The 15,924-nt window shown below is 44.2% G+C and overlaps 1 protein-coding gene across 2 annotated transcripts in view; it reads left to right on the top strand.

Moving 5' to 3' along the window:
- The window catches only part of DGCR2 (DiGeorge syndrome critical region gene 2), a 36,998-nt gene extending 23,283 nt beyond the window's left edge, over nt 1–13,715 (top strand). Inside the window, exons 4-10 of one of the 2 annotated variants that reach the window (XM_042865711.1) lie at nt 575–785; nt 1,588–1,664; nt 3,808–3,984; nt 4,915–5,118; nt 8,978–9,130; nt 9,808–10,044; nt 10,847–13,715. In XM_042865711.1, the coding sequence (XP_042721645.1) occupies nt 575–785; nt 1,588–1,664; nt 3,808–3,984; nt 4,915–5,118; nt 8,978–9,130; nt 9,808–10,044; nt 10,847–11,088 (1,301 nt within the window). In that variant the 3' untranslated portion in view covers nt 11,089–13,715. Of the gene's footprint in view, nt 1–565; nt 786–1,587; nt 1,665–3,807; nt 3,985–4,914; nt 5,119–8,977; nt 9,131–9,807; nt 10,045–10,846 lie in introns of both variants that reach the window. The other variant, XM_042865710.1, reaches the window with a different exon arrangement.
- The last annotated feature ends 2,209 nt before the right edge of the window (nt 13,716–15,924 follow it).

Genomic DNA, 15,924 nt, shown 5'->3' with positions numbered 1-15,924 from the left:
AGTGATAGTTTTCCAAGGCAAACAATCATTGCTCCAGAATCCCCATCATCATCAGTGGTAGACTGAGCTGCAGTAGGTGAATTCTACTGAGGCTGTTCCTTAAAAGAAGGCTGAAAACTTCAAAGCAAGCTGGGCTTGTTTTTAAACCACCTAATAGAAAGATGCAGTCATTAAGTTAGCTACCTCTGGTTTATGCTTCCTGCTTCTTGCTGCTTGTTTTGTTTTGGATTGATCAGACTGATTGGATTTTTAAAGCTGTTCAGGGAAAAGCTTCCTTAGTAGATTATCGGTCTTAATTGAAGAATTTAAAGGCTGTGGCAGTGCAGTGAAACATCACATGGAGTTTTTTAGTCCATTTAATAGAAATCCTCATGTGAAGAATATTAGTTATGGAAGTCCCCATGATTTATAGTGCTTGCATCTCCTACTGGTGAGGTGAAGTATGGACGCAGTATGTTGGGTGTACAAATGCAAGTGATTACACGTTGTATTGTCATAAACGGATGAGGATATATTACCTTGAAGATCCTAATGTGGGGGGAATGCTTTCCCTTCTATTCTTCATGTTTCCTAGGAAAGTGCCCAACAGGGTGGCATCACTACGAGGGCACAGCCAGCTGTTACAGAGTCTATTTAAATGGGGAGAACTACTGGGACGCCGTGCAGACATGTCAGCGGGTGAACGGATCCCTCGCCACCTTCACTGCAGACCAGGAGCTGAGGTTTATCCTGGCACAGGAGTGGGACTTGGAAGAGAAGACATTTGTCAGGAAGGACCAACGTAGGTGAGTGTGAAGGGAGGAGCAGAGATCTCACACGAGAACAGTTTCTGTGGGGTTTAATTGCTGGTAGTTAGGTTTGTCTAGCAAATCTAGTGGTAGCATTGATTTCAGGTGAACAACCCTGCAAGAGCATGTTGAGAGATGGCAGTGGCCATCTCTGGGTTTTGTGTTTTAAATAATATTAGTAGATTAATAGGCTACAACCCACTGTAGTCTTTCTTTTTTTCAGGCTGTGTCAGCACCATATTAGTGATCTTGAAGTACCACAGGGGAGATGAATTTTACAGTGATTTACTGCTGCACTGCACTGTACAGGAATAATATTTCTTTAAAATTTTCAACACAATTTTTGTTTCCATTAAGCACCAGCATTTCTGACAAAGACTGCAGGTTTGAGATGAGAATGACATAAAATGCCATCATGAGTTGTAAGGACTGGGCTTTGGTGACTTGGGGTATTTCATTCTGTTATTTCACAGCAAACCATTTATTTATATGTTTTTTGCCTGTGAGTGTTTTTGGGTTCAAAATACCACAGTCATAACAAGAGTGTGTTGCATATGCATGGAAATGGAAGGCATCATGAGCGATTTGTGAACATGGAAAACTATTAAGTGCCTTCATTCAGTGTTATCTCTTTACTTTGCAAACTTACAGACTGAAATTTTAAGGAAAAGATCCTCAGAATGTTTTCAAAGTTAATTTTTAATTATGAAGGTATCATTAGGTTCCATGCAGTGTTTCTGAATTTCTCAGTATGTTTTTTGGCTTGTATGTTTAGAATAGAATTTAATTGTTTTTGTAGGTTCTGGGTTGGATATCAGTATGTAATCACCAACCGAAATCACTCTCTGGAAGGTCACTGGGAAGTAGCTTACAAAGGTAGGCCTCTACAATTGTTACTGAGCTGAATGGTTCATGGAAGCTATCTTAAAGCGTGGATATTTTCTGCAGGAACAGCATCATCTGTTACTGATGGTGTTGAAATGCTGTAGGGGAACTGCTTTGCTTTACAGTATCAAAATGGAAGTGGTTAACACTGGCTGACCTTATTCGGTTGCAAAAGCAGCAGTCCCCTCTGCTGCAGATGCAAATATATGTTTTCATGCCTTTTATTTTTAATTAATTCAGATACGTGATTAGTTTATCTCAAAGTCGTCGTATGAACTCTCATGTGCAGAATTGAATGCCCAACTGCTGAGCTGATACAGGTCAAGGGAAACAGAAAATGAAAAAACAGTATTTGAAGCATCAGCACTGTGAACTCCAGTATAGCATTTGAAGACTGATCAGAGTAGTTTTCTTCTCATACACAACTTCCACTAATGGAAAATCTGCATGAATAGCTTTCCATTATGTACAATACATAATTGTGAGCAGAAATCTGGAGAGCAGTTAGATAAAATACGACTTTTGATGCACGAGGAGTAGTTGAACCCTGCGTAGCTTTCCAGAGGTGATGCTGTTTCACTGTGCTGCCGTACACAGTATTGATTTCTCTTGCCATTTACCTAAAAGGATTTGATTGAATATTCAGAGGAAACTGCTCCTTCTTGTGCAGGCAGGAACATTTTTGTTAGTTCCTTCAAGTAAAGCACATAAAGGTGCCTCTCAACATCGGAGGGATGGCGAGGGGAGGTTCCAGCTTTTTCTCTAAAGGGTTTGTGTTGCCTAGTCTGGGCAAAACTGCTTATACAGGTAGGCTTTGCCTATGAATTCCTAGAAGAGAACTGGTTCTCCTTAAAAGGACCTTCCTTTGCTCTTCAGAACGTTGACTGCACTGCCATCTGCTGACCAAATGTTTGTAACCAGGGTGACACAAATTATAGAAAATCATGATATCTGTTTGTATTACAAGTTGTATTTAACTTGGTGCATTATATAAATTTAAATCCTCAGTGCCATTTAGTCTTTTGCTTGCAAGTCATTTACTAAAATAATACATATATGAAATATGGCATAGTAGTAGTTTTCAGTAGATTCTGAAAGGTTTTACTTAAGTTCCCTTGACTTGGACTTGTAGTAAGGCAGTGAATTCCTAATATCTGTTTCAAAAGTGATTTAGGGTTCTGTAGCTTGAAAACTTTTATCCACTCTTGGGAAATATGGAACTTAAACCCTCAAAAAAATGATGGGGGAGCCCAGTTGCATTAAAAGTCATCTGACTAAATATTGAAAAAGGCCATCACATGACATGACTGCCTAACTGAGCGACTGCAGGAGCTGAAGTCAATGTTTAAGCACACAGATTTGCAAAGGAGGCTTCTGAAGTCCACATAGACCAATTCTCACAATTGTCTCTTGGCCTGACATGAAGCTCCACAACTTTGAGTACCAATTGATTTAGAAGTAAGTAACTAGTTAACCTAACAGTAAGACACTGGTCAGAAGCTAAATTTTTCAAGCTGTACAATGCCCTTACAACATTTCTCACGCCCTGGTGTGGGAGAAATAACTTCATGCTAAGTCCCCACTCTTTTGAACGCATCTCAGTGCAGCCTTTTAACGGTTGCATGGGTTGGAAGCACCCGGCAGCACATACCTCTATGCAATGGCAGCAGCATCACAGCTGTGTTTTGTTTAGCTGTGTTTTGTTTAGCTGTGTTCAGCACTGCACTCTGAATGAGCAGCACGGGGTATGTGTTCAGGGTTGGTGTGGGTTCTTACTCCATGAGCGTTTTGCAGACCTTCAGGTGTACTGGTCTGTGCACCGTTTCCCCTTAGAAGATCCAAACTGGCAGGCAAACCCCATGGGACTCTGGAGAGAAGCATTTGTAGAGATAAGAGAACATCACTGCAGAATGGCAAAATTGCATGGCTCCTTGAAAACTGCAGCCTCTTCTGTGTGAGTCACCCCTTCCCTCCCTGCTCTTTACCTTTCCCCGGAGGAGTGCTGCTAATGGAAGCTAAAGCTGGGGACAGTAGCCCTGTAGAGCGTTGGTGTGCATGAAAGGAGTGACATTACAGAGCCTTTCTGAAGCTTTGCTTACCCCCAGGCTGCTTATACCAATGCATCTTGTTCTAGGCTCTTCGGAAGTATTTTTACCCCCTGACCCTATCTTTGGTACGGCTATGTCTGAAAATGAAAACGTTCTTTGTGCCCAGCTTCAGTGTTTCCATTTTCCTACCCTTCGGCACCATGGTTTACACAGCTGGTATGCTGAAAACTGCTATGAGAAATCATCATTCCTCTGCAAAAGAAGTAAGTTGGTTTTAGTTTAGTGTTAACTGTGTTGTGTCCTTAAATATGCGTATAACAAATATGGAGAAATCTCTTAGTTATCTTTTCTGCCTGTTGCCCAGTAAATTGAAATGGAGGGAAAAAAAAAGTGACATTTTATTTGAGATAGGGGCATCATAATGGGTAGCTGTCAGCCACGGTATAGTTTTTTGTTAAAAAGTTACTGTTAAGCAGCTAGGAAATGCTTTTTTTTTTATTAGTAAATATCACTCTTAAATTATCAGCATCACCTAAAAACGAATAAACACATATTTATGGTGTATTTTTGAATATAGCAACTTCCAGTTGCTTCAGGCTATAGGATCCCAGAGCAGCCTGTGTCGCTTCTCTCTGGCTTTGGTACCTCCCTGTTAAGTCTGTAGGCTAAAGCCATCTGAACTTCCTTGCTGTGCAGGGATGAAGATGCAGGCAAGGGAGTTAATTTTGCCTGGCTTCCTTTTTAGACCTGACCTGTTGTTGAGAGTGTCCTGCAGATTTGGTCCAGAGAAGATTCAGCTGTTTTAGGTAGCTGAAGGCTGGGAGGGAGTTGCAGGAAACATGGCATTGCAGCTCGTCCTTCTCAGACTGCCTGCTTTTCTGTGTGTCCTGAAGAGGACACCTGAAGGCGTGTCAATTCCATTAAATACTTAGCATTCACTTTGTCCATTTTGAGCAGTAAATCATCCCCGCACATCTCCACACAATCCATTTATCTTCCCCACTCTTTTAAAAGTTGTTTTAAACGCCAAAGTTTGGCTTTTAACTGATGATCTGCTTATGTTTACGAGTCATGTTTTGTAATAGATCAAACTGGACCTCTGGCAGGCTCACAGACACTTGGCTATTGATGTGCATTTCTTTTCTAGGCCAGACAGGTGTTGTTGTGGGTACTGATGTGCATTTCTGTTCTAGGCCAGACGTGTGTTGATATCAAGGACAACATTGTTGATGAAGGCTACTATTTTACTCCGAAAGGGGATGATCCCTGCTTGAGCTGCACATGTCACAATGGTGAACCAGAAATGTGTGTGGCTGCTTTGTGTGAGCGGCCGCAGGGATGTCAGCAGTATCGCAAAGATCCTAAAGAGTGCTGCAAATTTACATGTTTAGACCCAGGTAAGGCTTTGCTGGAGTTTTATCAAGTGAAATTCCTGCTCATCTTGGTTGCCTTTGGGTACAGCTTTGATATTATACATCTTTCCAGTGCCTCCACGCTGCTGAGTACCATCCCCATCTGTGGAAAGATCCCAAATCATAGGATACAAAAAACTTCACTCTCCTGCCTAATCAGTCATCCTTGATGCTGCTTCGGGAAGAGCTTGTCTTCTCTATGGAGATTGACAGTAGTGTGGATTTCTAGTGGAGCTTCTTGGTTGTTCATGATATTTAGCTGTCATGAAAGGAAAAGACTTTTCTCTTGGGCACTAATTAAGTGTCTTTTTCCAGAAATGAGCATTTATATGTGTGTAAGTTTGAATGCAGGATTCACATAAGCAGCACAATTTGTAAATTACATTAATCATCAGACATGCAACCTTACTTAAGGGATTTGGCATCTCACTGTAGCTTCTCGTTCGAGGAATGCTGCTGTCAGTTGCCCTTTGGGGGTGTAGGTTTTGGGGTGTCACTTTTGTGAAAAGAAACTCGCAGAAAGGAATTTGTGTTATTTAGCACTTACTGTGAATGTAGCCAAACCCTGGAACGTTGCTTGTGGAGTCGTCATGTGTGGGAGGTTATTCAAAGCCCTAATGGGCACAGTCCTGAGCAGCCTGCTCCAACTCAGGCTGCTTCAGGAGGGGCTTGGGCTAGATGATCTCCAGAGGTCCCTTCCAACCTCAGCCACTATGACTCCCTGGCATTCTAAAAGAACCTCTTTTTATCTGAGTCCTTTAAGAAACTATTGTTCAGATCCTTCCATCATGGGAGACGCAGGTCAAGTCTTTCCATCACTAGCTGCTGTTTCAGTCATTACAAAAAAGGGGTGCTTATTGGCATCCAAATTTACATTTGTTCTTTTCTGTGTCTGATCTGCACAAGTTGATGATTAAAGGCCACTGGCCCCTCCTTGCTGTCATTTACATCCATTCTGAAGGCTGAGTTTAACAGATGTTCCTAACTAGTGTTGCAAGTTGGTTGAGGAAAGAGTGGGGAAAAAGCAGAAGTCTTCCTCCCACTCTTATCAGCAGAATTAAGATTGCCTTCACTTTTTTTTTTCCCTGCCTTCAGGATCAGTGTCAGCAAAGCATCACCCAACAGACAGGATAAGATGACCTGGGATAACCTAGTGCCGTGTTCTTTAATCCCTGCTTGTGCTGTGGCTCTTAATGATTTCATGAATACTGATTGGAAGAGTGTATTTTGCCACATCCTTTCTGATCCTTAAGCTCTTCTTCCTATGCTGATGCTAAATAAGACTGTTTCATTATGCTCTGAAGTGTTGGGTTTTTGTGTTGGTTTATTTTTTTTAGTAACTCAGTTTTTGAGTGAAGCATCATCAAGCAGTTGTCTGACTTCCTTCGTAATAAATTTACTTCAACTGATGATAAAGACTGAAATTTTGAAATGAAGCATCTCAGTTTTCTTTCTGGATGTTTATCAATGACTATTGCAGCTGACAGAAATTAATGAATTACTTTCTTTAGTCAGCATGTATTTGTCTTTGTCCAGTTCTTACATATATCTTCTCTAAGCTTTGGTACAGAGGAAAGAAAGCTGTTTTACTAATCAACAGTAAGTGAATTAATCACCCAAGGAGAGACTGGGGAGAAATAAATCTTTGCTGTGGAGTTGGCAGGTAATCAGCTCTTGCTGTGTGAGTGGGTGAGCGGCGATTACAAGTGGGCAAGGAATGTTACTCAAGTACTTGGTAGTAGGGGAATATTTCAGTGGTAGGAGTGAGCTGAGTAATCCCAGCTGTGCTGTCTTGAAAGATGCTTCTCATTTAGTTGGAGATAAATAGCACGGGAAAACCTTTTGTGTGCTGATGCTGAAATGGAAGTCCATTGCCTCTTCTTGGATGTGAGGCTCTTGTTTGTACAAACCTGGAACTTTCACTTGTGAAATAGTATTAAAAGAAGCAAAGTATTTGCAGGAGCTGCTGGTGCAGAAACTTCTCTAGGATTAAACTGGCACGGTTACTGGATGCTGCTACTGTCCTGAATGTGAGACAGCCTTCATGGAATAGTCTATTTCTGCGTATGTAGGTTGAAAATCTCAGTGATGGCTTGTCTTGTTCTGTGCAAACTGGGTCTTGTCTCTTTGTTTTCAGTTTCATCTAGGACTTCATTTGACAATAGCTTATCCAGACAAACAGGTTGAGGGGTGGGAGCTGTCAGAGGCTGTGAGCGGTGTGGAAGAAGCCTGGACTCCCCAGAAGGTGCAGGATTTGCAGTTTCAGCTGGCCTGGAGAGGCACTGCCAGGCTTTGTAGCCAAAAAATCACGTCACGCTTCACTGCGTGTATGTTTTACCAAAGTGAATTTATGTAAGGCAGCTGTTGGAACTAACTCACGGTGCTCACAAAGGCAGCACTGCCGTATAATGAATGAGAAACAACCTCAGGTCTGTGCTGTTGGGGATGGTGTGCTGATCGGTTGCTGCTGGTGTGTGATGGCATCATCTGAAGCCCTGACAGTGGGAGCTGCTAAAAAATTTGACTGCATAGAGGTTTCTGTGTGGCACAGCCAGGTTTGAGAGGGTGTTGTGTTGGTGTTTGATGCGTAGTGTGCTATTAAGTGAGATAGCAGCGGCCAAGAATGTGTCAGGTGATAAATACTAACCTATTAAGCCTTGTACTTCTAACAGTGTGTAAATATGGTGGATTTTTCTTTTGCTAGCATTTGTAGCAAATCAGTAGTTACAGGTTTTGTGAGGGTTTGAGTGCTCTTTTGTAAACAGTCTTCGATAGAGCATTGCTGCTGTCAGTAGAAAGAGAAGTACTGTAGAGAGAGCTCCTGCAGCTGTGCTGGATGCAGGAAAGGAGGAGGACTGGGACCCGGCCCTTCAGTGGCTGGGGACAGAGCTCCTCCCTGCTGCAGGTCGTGTTTCTGTATAATCCCAATGGCTGGGGTGTGCAGCTGCTGAGCCACATCCAGCCTCGGTGTGCTTCTCGTTCTGAGCTCTGTAACAGGAAACTGTGCCAAGAGCTCAGTGCAGTCATTTTTGCCTATTGTCTTTGTGCAGAGTGCTTGTGCACTAGAGGGCTACTTAAGTGTGATTAGTTGAATTGTGAAATCTCTCCCATGCCTGGCAGTGACAGATCAGTGATAATTTGCTAGCAGCAGCTTTCCCAGTGTGGAACTGTTTAGCTGGGGTGTGGATCTGTTTGTAGATCTGCTTGTGGATCTGTTTCATGTCCTGTCATTTGTTTTCTGTGATTTTAGGAAAGTATCTAATTCCTGTTCATCTTAGTCTCTTGAGTTTTTGAAAGATTGCTGTGTGTTGATTCATCTTCTGAAGGTATTTTTAGTTCCCATCATTTAATTGTGATAAGCATGCTACCTACGAGACATACAATTTGAATGACTACGTCTTGGTGATAATGAAAATGTTTAGAGATCTTGTTTTATGAAAGACAGAAGTTAAGTGCTCTGAAGTTACGTAGAAATGCAGTGTAGATGTGCCAGTTTTCAGGCCTTTCCCCTAACTTCCAGGGTTGCTGTTTTCTTTAGTACAAGACCATCAGTCATGCCAGGGAGACAAGCTCATGCACAAAACACTGTTGACCTCTTGGTTTTCCCTTTTTCAGATACTTGAAGCCTTCAGCAATTTGTTGAGTAACATCTTTAGTTCTTGCAATAAGTAGATAAATCACCTAATGACTCATCATTTTTCTCCATTTCTGAAACGTAGAGAAGTGTCAAATCAGGCTGATGAATCTCTACTCTGCGTTGCTCTCCGTCACCGACAAAAGAACATCCAGAAAAATGAGTCCTGAACATAAGTAACGGGCTGCTTTTTTATATTTTCTGTGACAGATGGGAACAGTCTGTTTGACTCGATGGCTGGTGGAATGCGCCTGATAGTGAGCTGCATCTCATCCTTCCTCATCCTCTCTCTGTTGCTCTTCATGGTCCACCGGTTGCGTCAGAGGCGGAGAGAGCGCATAGAGTCTTTGATTGGAGCAAATTGTGAGTACCTGTGTAGGGAATGGGGCTCAGTCTGTACCTGTGCACAGTGTAAAGCTGCTTCAGGATGACAAGAGAAGAGGAGATAGAAATCAGCATGGAGAAAATCACTACAAGTCTGGTTATAAATACTGGTCAGCACTTTACCCAGGTGAATGGAGCTGTGTGAGCCACTGGCTGCCTGAGTGGGTCGTGGTTTGTACAGTTTTTTACCACTCCTCATGTAAAGAAAAAGCAATGCTTATCTTGCACCTGGTGGTTATTATTAAGTTGATACACGAAAATGAGAAATTTCATGGTCTTGCTTGTCTTTGCCTGTGTGTGTGTGGTTTAATTCAGGTTTCTCACATTGGAGTAACTTTCAAGCCCATAATGGAAGATTACTATTCAGTTTATATGCGGTCCAAACCCGATCTTCTGTGTATGAATGATCTCTTTAATTGGAAGAGTTTAGATTCAGGTGTACCTGTGGTGCAGGACAAGCAGGCTGGGAGCAGGTGGCCTTGGGCCTTATTGTGTAACTGCAGTGAGCTGACCCACATGGCTTATTTAGGCTTTCTGGGTCTTCAGGAGACGTGAGTTTCTTGGCTGTGAAAAGTGGAAAAAGGTGTTTCTGTCTTAACCTGAAAAAGAGAACACGGTTATCAACTCTTTTCTTTCTTTTTCTTCTCTTGAAACAGTGCACCACTTCAACTTGGGCCGCAGAATGCCTGGTTTTGATTATGGTCCGGATGGTTTTGGAACTGGCCTTACTCCACTCCATCTTTCAGATGATGGGGAAGGTGGGGCATTTCACTTCCATGATCCACCACCACCCTATACTGCTTACAAGTATCCAGACATTCAACACCCAGATGACCCACCTCCTCCGTATGAGGCTTCTGTCAATCCAGACAGCATCCTTTGTTCCACTCCAGGTATGTGGGCAGGAACTTCTCTTTTCTTTTATTATTAACTTTTGGTTGCAGGGGAGGTGATTTTTTTTATTTTTGCATTTTTTCCCAATCTGTAATAATATATTTTAGTGATGGTGGTGGGAAGGTATCTTACAATACTATCTCTTGTTTCCATGACAGAAGAGGTATGAGTTAAAAGTGTCATTTGGCCTGTTTGTTTCTTTTCCCTGGGAAACACAGTTCACCTAAGCTAAAAGTGGAATCCATGCTTCAAGCAGCACAGCTCTTAGACCTTACCAGCTTTAAATTCTTAACTTAATGGCTGATGGCGTTTCCATCATGCTGATACCTTTTCTGATCTTTTGGAGATGGGTATGAAGAACAGAAGAAATGCCAAGTACAGGAAATTTTGAACAAAATACATCCAGCCTCTTCCCTCCTCCCCACTCCCCCCCACCCACAGCCAAAAAAAAGGACCAAAAATACCACTTTTTAATGATTCACCCACTGCTTTTCAGCTCTGCAGCTGCGATATTAGCATACTGTAGTCCTTCCACTTTGGGATTTATAGCAGCACATCTCAGAAGATCAGTAAGATACTCGCACTAATCAGCCTTATTTATATATCACTGCTTTCTTTTTACTGCACCGCTCTCCTCCTTTGCAGTGTCGTATCTGTTAATACAGATCTGGCATTTTAATCTGGTGTTAATACAAAGCCAGGAAAAACTCGGAGCTCCCAGCAATACAGAGAGTAAATTTACTTGGTGATGTGGAACGAAACACTTCACCTTCTGATTCTGCTTTTCTTCTTCCTTTCCAGATGGAGTTCTTTCTCAGACTGTGCAAAGCGGTCCTCCGTCACTAGGAAACTGTGATGTATCCCCACAGCTCACAGAGGGCTCCCTTCCTCCCTCAGTTGGTCCTTCTCCAGTGGAGCTGGAAGACTCTGCTGACAGCAGCACCTTTCTTGTCCCCCCAGACACAGCGCTAAATGAAAACACACCGGCAGAAACTCTGACAGGCAGCCGGCACAGCCACTGTTCTCTCAATACCATTGTATAAAGGAGTCAGCTGACTGCCAGTCAGAAATAGTTTTAGCAACTGTTTGCACAGACAAACACTAATCCATGGTTGGAACTTCAGAAGGAATCTCCACTTTGTTTTTGAACACTGCTTTTATGTTCTAGGTTAGGGTTGTGCCTCTCGTTTTTGGCTGTTGTTATTTGTTCACTAATCGGTTTGTCCTGTAAATATGGATTGTATAACTACTTTTTTTGTTTTTTTTTTTTCCATTGGCTGTGGAAAAGAATGCAGAGAATTCCTTTGACTTCTAAGGAGAGGAAAAGTATGGGTAGGGGCTTTTTGTTTTGTTTTATTTCTTAAACTGAGAGGAAATGAAATCTACATCAGAAAAAGCTGCTTGGATTTGGCTGGATACCACTGGACCCAGGAAACAGACCGTGGAAGGGGGGGGGTGGGAGCTGTCATCACTCAGCCACTTGCTTTCTCTCTTGCTTCAGTGCTACACTCAGAAAAGACAGAGAAGACTGAACTGCAGAGGAAGGAGCTGGGTTTCTGTTTTACAGAGCAGGAACATGGAGGAACTGAAACTCATGCCACCAAGTGAGAGTTGCAAACATTTGTGTGTTCTGGTCAGCCTTGCTGTTTCAGTTCACCACGGGACTGGAGGATAAATGATCTACACCGTACGTGACTTCATCTTTTTATGGAAGAGTACTCAGAAAACCAGGATTTGCAGTGACAATTATTTGTTGTTGTTAGCTGCACAATCTCGTGTTGTCTGGTAAATTTCTGTCCCATAAATGAAATTTGGTCTGTGTAATGCTGGCTTCCCTTTGGTGGAATCCTTGTGTGTATCAGGCGGTACATGGGGAGGAGGCAGGGAGCAGGTAACTGCTTGACGTGCTCTGCCTTCACTGCGTGAATCCCCTGCTCATTACAGTCCCAAAAGCTGCAAAGAAAAACACTTTAACTCCTTGACAGTGGCACAAGACTGGCCTGGATAAAAGACCATTGTTCATTGCATGCTGTAATTAGCATGTAAGTGTGTTCCATCCCTTCCATTTCGTTTCTTTACAGTTGCTATAAATACCATTTGAAAACACTGATTGACATGCACTCCACGTAATGTTTAATTCTAATTGGACACTTGTTTCTTAGCCTAATCCTATAAATGCCAACCCTACTCTTGTCTTTCTTCCCTCCCACACCCCACACGTTTATCCAGGTCCCACAAGGGGTTTATGATGTGGTTCATGTACTGAAATCGATAAAGCTGTTTGCCTCGCTCTGATATCTGATCTTCAATTTCCCCCTCAGGTTAACTCTTTCAGCTAATTTATACACTGCAAAACAAGATTAATTCAATCCCTCACTAAACCTGTAGTTGAGCGCTGTCGGTTTTGACAGTGAGTGCAAAATCATCTTGAGAGGTGATTTTAAATTGAAGTAGGATATTAGTGTACAAATAATTTACCCCTCCCATCCGTTCTCCTCTTGCCTCTGCCTCTCCTTGACTTGCTGTAGCAGTCAGCAGATGAGATAAACTGTAAGGAATTTGTAAAGGATGCCCCTCTGAGTGTTCTCCTATTGCCTTATGAAGGGTACAAGCCTAGAGGGACAGGAAGTGAACACTGCACGGGGGTGTATATGTGAATTATTTTTCTAGTAATGATGAGAAATCGTACCTGTATGACAAATCCTAACCCACTGTTGTGGTTTCCCATTGCAGCTGACTTTTTCCCTATTGAATATGCTGCTACTTTCTATTCTGTGTCTTGCCTATAGGCTTATACTGTACTTGAGGATTGGTCTTGACAATTCAACTCCTTTTGCACAGAAAACTGTGAGTTTCACGATTGAGATCCTGTCTGGTTTCTCAACATTCGGACACTTGCAGCCCCGAATCCATGGGAGAGCGAACCACAGTTGCAGAGGATGCGTGGCAGGAAGCCTTCCTCCTGCTCTGTGCCCGTTTCCTGGGCTGCTGGCACGGAATGGGAGGAGTGCTGCAGCCCGTGGGACCTGTAACCATCTCCTCTGAGTTCCAGTCCTGGTCTGATGAAGCGGATGGATAGCAGTAGTGAGAACCATGCGTGCAAACGATCGAGCATTTCTGAAGTGTGAAAATAAAGCGGGTTTTGTGCGTTTTTGAGCACATTCATACGTTTTATACATTGTATGTACTGGTTTTTCTTTAGTTTTGTAGGTATGAGTGTGTGTGTGTGTGTGTGTGTTTGCGGATGGCTGTATCTCTGTATGTACACACGCTGTATGCTCGGTGTGCTCAGCAGGGCACTGGGCACTAACTGCTCCTGGGGTGATGCTTCTCTCCAGCTGGCTGCACTCTGTAGGGCAGGGTGCAAAGTCTGTGCTACTGCAATCTGTTCCTGAAAACACTTTGTTAGCAATGCAAACTGGAAAGCTTCTAATTCCTTTTGAAGCCGGATGGGGCGTTCATCCTCCGTAGTATCCTAGCGCAATAACAAAGGACCTTTGGGCTTGGTTTAGGCTCTGAAGCTGTGTTTTGTGGTGGAGGTGAACAGATACCTTACCTCACACATCTCATAACACTGCGGGAATATGTTCTGTGTTTGTTTTTTTTTATTTTACTTTTTATTCTGTGGTGAATTTATTTGAAATAAACTCTGGTACAATCCGTGATGTCATGGCGGCTCCTGGCTGTAGTTGTTCCAAATGTGGGTCTGCTTTGCAGGAGCTCCAGTGTGATGTACTGCCCATAGTTCTGAGCCTTTCCCACTTCTCTTCTGGCACAGAGGCTGCTGCTTCCTCTCTTTTTTCCCTATCCTTCACCTCAACTGCAAGCAAGGGGTATCTTGCATCAAATGGAGCAGCTCACTGAGTCCAGCCCTTGCTTACCTCTCGGTGAGCTAATGCTGCAATAATGTCATTTTTTGCCCATTTAAACGTAGCTTTTTTCACAACAGGTAGGAGCCTCTGCAGCAGGGATGGATGGCGCAGCTTCCAGGACCTTGCAGCAGCTGGGAAGGTCCTTTCCTGGCGGCAGCGGCTCGCAGGCAGAGCTCCATTGCCCTTGGTAAGGGCTGAGCACGTATCAGTGAGCGTGCCTGAAGGAGAACCTTGCTCTTCTGCTTGCCATTAGATTGATGAGATCTTTGGCATTAGTTTATGCTCTGATTTCCCACTGCTGCTCACTTCTCTGATGGTTTTTATCTCCTGGTGCATCCCAGATCTCCCTGCAGATAAGGTTCCATTCCCCTATCGGCTTATGATGAGCAAAGGGCCCATCTCTCTGCATGTCCCTGGCTGCCATCAGCTCTGCCGGGTGCCTGAGCTCCGTGTGGGGCTCCGTGTCCTATTGTGGCCCCTGACAAAGCCATTCCTCAGCATCCCCTCATGCTGCAGACTGTGCTGCCATACTGAGCTCTTCACTGCTCCGTGGTGGGCACAGCTGTGGTGGTGTCTGCATTACCGTGATGCACAGCCTCTGTTTTTGCACTAGGTGAGCTGTGGGATGCTGTAGCTTTAGGGCAAAACTGCTGGTCAGATGTACAAAGCTTTGTGTGATGTTCAGCTGTGTCTCACTCTGAGCCTCAGACGATTCCTGTGCCTGTGCTGGGATGCGGATGGGGAAGCGAAACGGAGTGGGTGCAGGGCTTCTCTGAAGGCCTCACCTCCAGGTGTGCTCCCCATTCCTGTGGCCCATCCACGTGTCTTTGCTGTTCCATTTGGGAGAAATGTTTTTTGTCAGCAGCGCCCAACCTTTGCCCATCTCACGTTAAGTGGCACTGAAGCTGTTTTTCAGGATGTTTTTGTCTTTCAGAGGTGGCTTTTCAGTGGCAAAGAACTGAGGGTTTCGTGTTGTGCGATTCATGCTGCGTCTCTTCATTTTGCAGTTGTTGAAACATTCCTTTTTTCCCCTTTAGCTAAAGAACATTAAATATACCAAAATTGCTTCCAAACATCCCTCTCACATTGGGATCTGGACCCTGAAATGGGAGCAGAACAGTGGAGGGGAGGCAAATCCATCAGCATTCCCGTTCAGAACTCAGGGCCATCTGAAAAGTGCTGCTTGGAGGTTTCTCCTGTGCCAGTGGTTGGGACTGGATGGAGCTGTGGCTGCGTACAGAAGATTCTGATATTCTGTGAAAATATGGTGCAGAACTGAAATTGGGTGCTACGACGATTGGTTCCTGTGAGGATCTTCTCGCTGCTTTTAACTCCTATCTTGGCACTAAGGGTTGGCACTAAGCTCTCTTTTTCTTAAGATGCTGTGAGAAACATTTCATCCCCACGCCAAATAAATGGTTCTGTAAGACGAAGGTGCTGTGTCGGCATCTGTTTGTTTGTTTTTTGGGTTTTTTTTTCTTGGCCATCGATGCATTTCTTCGGCATCGCGATGGGAAATCCCGTCCAGCGGCGATTCGGGGCAGCAGGGGGCAGGAGCGGAGCGCGGAGCTGCGGCAGCCCGAGCCCGGCTCGTTGGGGCCGGCGGACTCGGGAGCTGTGGGTGCCCATCCCCGGCGGTGCCCCGTGTCTATGGGGCTGGGCAGCCCGTGCTGGTGGGGGTATCCAGCCCACGGTGGGCTTTAGGGATCTGTCAGGTCCCCTCCAGCGCAAGGCGTGCTACGATTCTACAAGACGATGCTCTGTAGGCTGCTGTGCTGGTTTAGCAGTGTGAGTGAACATCTCTAGGTCGGGTTTCCGTGCTCTCCCATGTGCTGCCGGCACCGGTCCTTGGGATCAGAGTTGCTGTGCGTGTCCCTGTGCTGGTGCCATCCCTGTGCCCTCTGCACCAGGGTTCCTGCCTTCTGCTGCTGGGATCCAGCTCTGATCACAAACACCGGGGTTCTGTGCGGGGTCACAAACCTGCTTTACCTGGGGAGGTAAGGAGAA

This window comes from Lagopus leucura, unplaced genomic scaffold, assembly GCF_019238085.1.
Source record: "Lagopus leucura isolate 7727_CA_CO unplaced genomic scaffold, USGS_WTPT01 Super-Scaffold_806, whole genome shotgun sequence".
NCBI lineage: Eukaryota > Metazoa > Chordata > Aves > Galliformes > Phasianidae > Lagopus > Lagopus leucura.
Note: the sequence above shows the minus strand (reverse complement) of the source record. Positions and strands in the feature narration are given on the sequence as shown.